At 38.1% G+C, this 6231-nt stretch overlaps 1 protein-coding gene across 1 annotated transcript in view; it reads right to left on the bottom strand.

The window, feature by feature from the left end:
* LOC106535946 (neuroligin-4, X-linked) overlaps window positions 1-5741 on the bottom strand; it is a gene marked incomplete at its 5' end in the record, with an annotated part of 17473 nt that extends 11732 nt beyond the window's left edge. The window contains 3 exon segments of the mRNA XM_014033100.1: window positions 2418-2631; window positions 4715-5165; window positions 5556-5741. Coding sequence (XP_013888554.1) covers window positions 2418-2631; window positions 4715-5165; window positions 5556-5741 — 851 coding nt within the window.
* Between the last annotated feature and the right edge of the window lie 490 nt (window positions 5742-6231).

Below are 6231 nucleotides of genomic sequence, written 5' to 3'. Positions count from 1 at the left end.
TGTTTGTTGTTGTTAAATCATTTTAGGGTCATTTTGGTTAACATTGTTCTTTCAGCAATTAATCTGTTGTGTTACACTAATTTGTGTGTTCATTATTTGTTAACTTGTGTTAAAACGTTCAGCAGAAGTAACCATGAGTGAGAGTGGGCCTAGTCATTAATAAGACCTGTGAGTTTTCCTTTGTCTGTTTTGTTCATGAAGAAGAATCCAATAAAGGTTCTTCAAAACCGCCACCTGGTGGTGAAGTCTTGAACTGCAACAAGGGCTACACCTCTTTCTGTAGCTGTGAGATGTCGTGTAACAATATTGTGCTTGATGCATGTGCACTGTAAATTTAACTTACTGTAAATTTTACTTAATTTGTTCAAGTATGTTACAAGGTTTAATTGAGCAAATTAAGTAAAATTTATCTGATTTATTCAAAGATCTTTAACTATATTCTTAATAACTTTTACTAGATAATGATGAGAGTAAATATTACATGAATTTGTAGCATTTAAATTTACTTAAAAAGTAGGTGCAAATTGTTAAGAGGATTTTTTTCTAGTAAATCTTACAAGTACTTTTTTTACAGTGCAGAATGGTCCGTTGTACTTTAAAAGAAGGGTTTATGACTTGTTAAAAAAATTACAGTATGTCAACAACAAAAGACTTGTCCATCCAGCCTTCCATGTTGGAGCCAGAGTCTGACCCAGAGCAGAAGGGATATAAAGACCGCAAAATTGTAGCTGGTAAGTCCTTGTCTTATTTGGGAGTTCCGTCATAAACACTAAAAATTTCTCGAAAATAGAGAAAACTGTACGGGTTGAAATATATGACCCAAACAGAACGCAAAGATTTCTTTGCAAACTAGGATACATTTTCTGCACTCCTAAGAACACAATAAAATGCATTTAGTGGCTAAAAAAGTGGATTTTGCATGAAACATTCCCCTTTAATGTGGCTAACTCATTTTGTCTGCTTACATTTAAAATATCTTTTTTTTCATGATCAAAGCCTTTGACCACACATAATGGTTGAGACAAAACTCAGCTGGTAAACTAATATCTTTACCTTTAAAGGAGGGATATTGATGTTATAACATGATTCCCTCATGAAGCTGCCTAAACGCTTGCTGGTACAAAGCACCGCCTATTTATACACAGCACCTCCCTGGAGCTCAGTCTGCAGCCGAGCCCCCTCCCCACAGAGCACCCCTCCACTGAAGCAGACGTGCTAAATGTCAGAAAAGATAGGAGGTTCTTAAAGAGACAGAGGCCAATTTGAAGACGTTTGGATTTTTGTTATATACAGCATTTTCATGACAACTGAAGGGAACATAGATACTTGATTGTGTTATAGAATTAAACTATGTGACTGGCAAACACATAATACCCCCCCCACACACACACACACACACACACTTTAAACAAACTGGTTCAGTGTGTACATCCCAAATTACCAGTTCAAGTTCCTTTCCAATCAACACCTTATCTTCCTCTTAAGGCAGAACCTTCAAACCCCGAAATGGTCATCTATTTAATCTTCTCTTTTTTTCTGAGGGTGAACTATGGTCTCAGTATCACAGTATCAACTGTGTCAGCCAAGACTGACCGTTACCATTTTACCGGGCTTGGTAACATTTTGCAACAAGGTACACAAAAAAAAGCTTAACTACTGAGGAACTACTCAGTAACTACTCAGGGACTGTTGAGTAGTTACTGAGTGAAGACACCGAAGAGTAACTACTCAGTAGTTACTCTTTGGTGTCTTTTCACAGTAAATTCTGGTAAACTAGTCAGTAGTTCCTGAGTAGTTACTCTTTGGTATCATTGGTAATTACTCAGTTAAGTTTGACCAAAAGTAGCATCACCAAATCTCTCCCACATCTAAGTTTTTTTCTTTGTTTTCTTTCAAAACCACCTAAGCTGTGATCCGCTTGCTCCCCCAGTACTCTTCAGCTGCCTGTGGCGTTCCACAAGCCAGCAGTCCCTGTAGGACTCCTTTAGCTTGATGATTCCCTTCACCACAGGTGTCTACTATCAGGTTGGAGAGCTACTGCTACATCTGGCACTAACCACATTACAGCCACAACTCTTTACAGCTGCCTCTGCAATTGGAGACAAAACACAGCCCATTCAAACTTAATGTCGCTTGACTCGTCTCGCTCAGTATGCCAGAGTGTCTTTTAGGGAAGATGCCAAACAGGTGACATTTTTTTTCTTCTGTCTTTTTATCCTGATGTTCTGTCTACTTTAGCTTGATTTGTATGTATAAAACATTTTGAATAAAGCAACATAATACGGTGTGTGTTTTGGTGGTATTTGACATACATTAGCCATTATGGTTTGGTAATATTGACTAATTGTTTACAACAAACTTCATGTTTTTTTTGGCCACCTAAAATAACAAATGGAAAAAAATTCAAACTGTCATACCTCATCACCATGAGCAGAATCAGCCCACGGTGGCGTGGCGTCGCTCTGGCAGTGGTGGTAAAAGGAGTAGAAGTAGGTCGGAGACCCATACTGAGCGTGGAGATCAGCTGTGGCTATTGCTGGTGCCACCCATTGGTGGTCTGTAAAAAGTGCTACCAGTGTCTTCCTGCGGGTTTCTGCATTGTCACGATCAGCCCAGTCTGTGTACATGAACCTTCGAAGAATACAGGAGATTAGGTGGCAGCTTGTGTGAGCAAAACATTCGACAAACTCTACTTAGATCGTAGTGTGGATAGTGGCCACGTGGAAGTTACTGTAAAAACTTTCAGCAAATTGAAAACAGCCTAATCAAACAAAGATGTATTATGATCAGCAGGACCACACTGGATAAGTACTAAATTCCAGAGTTGTAAAGTAACTAAGTACAAATACTTTGTTACTGTTCTTAAGTAGAATTTTTGGGTATCTGTACTTTACTTGAGTGATTATTTTTCAGCCTACTTTTTACTTCTACTTCTTGTTTTCATTCCAGCTTTTTATTGTAAAAAATTAATAATATCCAAATAAATTGTGGCTCCTAGATAGAGTGAATTTAATTGTGGTTGAATGAGATAAATATACAAAACTCTGATATTGTATTAGTTTGTACACAAACAAAGCATGTCACACTGCAGCAGGACATAATCGTTAAAATAAAAAGACTGTACTTAAGAAATATTTGTATTTCATGCATTATATTATTGCATTTGGCCRCAGCCCTCAGACAGATTTTCATTTTGGGGAAAAGTTTTGGGCACCCTTGATAAATGTATATAAACAGAAACAGCTGGACTAGTCCATACTAAATTTAACATTACTTAATTATTTTAATACAATATAGTCATTTCTGCATTTTTTGGAGAGGTCACCTCATAATAAATATAATTATGTAAAATCTAACTGCTCATTTTAAATCAATACTTTTACTTTTAATACTTACAGTAAGTACAAAAAATATCAGATGCTTTAAGACTTACTCAAGTAATATTCCTTAAGGAGACTTTAACTTTTACCAAAGTAATTTTTTGGTAAGATACTTGTACTTTTACTCAAGTATCCCTTTGTGGTACTTTATACAACACTGCTAAATTCATTAAAGTATTTATGTCATCTGTGATGTTAGTTCAGTATCTGACATCTTCAGAGGGTGAGTTTACCACAGTGAAACAGGAAGTAGTTGCAGTGAAGTTACACTTAGAGGCGAATGATCAGACTAATGAGTACAACAAAGTGACTAATGGGTGTTACTGTCCGCAAAAYAAGTTCAGCTAGCGCTGAGTTGCTTAGCAACACAGAGCTTTGTGTGCACCATCATTTTTTGTGTTCTGCTGTTACCATTTGAACAGTATATCTGGGTTTTGTGTCACTCAGAGATAAATGGGTTATCAGCCTTATTTGTGCAAGTGAGTGGTCATTTGATAGCTCCTTGTTTACACATTTAGCCTATTAACAACTCCAGGGAAGAAAATGATACTCTAACACCTGTTCAAAGTTTTGCAAACAGAATAACAGATTGAGGTTCAATTCCACGTATACACAGAGATATTATGTTGCCCTAATATATCTTAGCTTGATTCTCTTCACAGTTTGCACATCCACATTTTTACACACAACTGTGTTCGTCCGTGAACTTTGGAGATGCTGATTGGCAGATGTTGCTGCTGCGCTGCTCAGCCACGTCACTCTTTATGTCAAGCTGCGTTAATAGTTTGCTGGCTGCCTCATCATGTTTATTGAGGTCAGATCATGCTTTTGGGCTTATTCCTTTTACCAACTGAGCTATGTGTAATTGTTTTATGCTTGTAAAACATCTGCAGAAATACAAAGTCCAAATCAAAGGCATCATTGCTCTGAACGTCTCAACATATAGTTTGTGTTTTAGGGCTTTCTTTGATTAGTTACCTGTCTTAAATAACTTGAACTTCCTGCCAAGCAGTTCATTTTTTAACTCATCAGCAAAGAATAAGCAGACATCTTGAACTCAATTCTGTTAACCAATCAGAGCAGACTTATCATTGTAAAGATTTTACAGACATAGTAGCTGAAGCAACATGTTTCTTAAACATCAGGACCAAAGCTGCAGCAGCAAAGTGAGTTATGAGAAAGATTTTCCTTTTATTAAACACATTAACAAATTCTGTGCAAGATAAACATTGGTCTCATCTACATAAGCAGTGATTTTGAGCATAAAGGATGACAATCTTCTTTTTATAATCGAATCATGTATCAGATTTATACAAACTAAGTCAACAGCTCACCTTATGCTCTCCCGCAGTGTGTCTCGGCCTTCTGGGTATCCATACAAATTATCCACAAAGTCTGACACGGCGATGTCAAAGTCTTCGGCGGTGACGCCATCTTCTGAGTCCACAACGCCCTCCACGAACTTCACCCCCTCGCCCTGATTTACCCCCAGCATCACATCATAGTTCAGAAACTCTCCCTGCTCCATCAGAATCTGGGGATCATCAGGTATAACATCGCCATCAATCACGGGCCCAAAAGCTGTATGATATTTGGCCGGAGTTATGTTCTGCTCCACGAGTTCACGGTAACTCCGGCCCTGGAGGCAGGCAACCAGTTGACTGCTGTCGTCAATGCCACAGCCCACCCTCTCGCCGAGCTGTCGAGCGTACTTGCTTGGCTGATAGTTGACAGCCCAGCTGGCTAAAGCGCTGCCACTCTGGATGATGGCTCTGTGGAAAAGGTCTGATACACAGAATACACATGAATGCAAAATAAAAAATAAAAAACACTGGAGTATGAGCTCATGCAATGAGGCATGCATGTGCACCCAAACACACGCGCACATCCATTACTGCACAAATGACTGCACACTGAAGGGTTACACATGTAAAGCTCTAAGAATGCACAAGTAAAATATTTCAAAACCATTGAAAACATACTATAAAATTTAAACATTTTATGGGGAATTTTGGGATTTAAAAGCCAATAAATAAATCTATATAGTTTCAACGAAGACAGTAAAACATCTTATAGCCACAAACATGCTATCTGTTTCTGTGCATGTGTTTGAGGTTTATATTTAAAATGTTAAATGAACATCAACGCTGTTTAAAATGTGTTTTTTTTTCTTACCCTCAGAGTAGTGGGACAAGGTCAGCAGGCTCACACAGGAAGCTCCGGCACCAGATCCAAACACTGTGACCCTGTTGGGATCTCCACCAAAAGCTGCGATGTTCTCCTTCACCCAACGTAAAGCCTGAATCTGGTCCAGCAGGCCGTAGTTTCCTTTTGCTGCCTGATCACCCGTGCTGAGAAACCCTGCATAGAGAAAAAAAAAGCTGAATATTAAAAAATGCTGTCATGATCCTCTAAGTTTATTGAACCTCTATTTTTATTTTACAGAAAAGAGCCATCAGAATTTTCACCAGAAAACATTACTGTCATCCATCGAATATATTATTTTCTAAATTGAAATTATTACAACTTTATAAGTTGGTTGACTGTAATATCTTGCAGATTATGTATAAGGCTCATAAAATTTTTTACCTTTAAACATTCAGTTATANCCCTTTGTACGAACAAAAGTAAGAGAAATTTAGGATAAGAATACGAACATGTTCTTGCATGAGGCCCAATGTTTGAACATGCTGACATGTACAGAGATGTTGTAGCTGTTTTTGTATAAACAATAAAAGGCCAACAGTTCAGAAGATATTTTGCTAACAGACACACTCATGGGCAATAAGCCTTCATGTCCAGCTGTCACCAGCAGGCGATGATCAGAGTAGAAATAGCCTCACCGTCTGCA

Source organism: Austrofundulus limnaeus, unplaced genomic scaffold, assembly GCF_001266775.1.
Source record: "Austrofundulus limnaeus strain Quisiro unplaced genomic scaffold, Austrofundulus_limnaeus-1.0 Scaffold1624, whole genome shotgun sequence".
NCBI classification, from domain to species: domain Eukaryota; kingdom Metazoa; phylum Chordata; class Actinopteri; order Cyprinodontiformes; family Rivulidae; genus Austrofundulus; species Austrofundulus limnaeus.
This window is presented reverse-complemented; position numbering and strand designations above follow the sequence as displayed.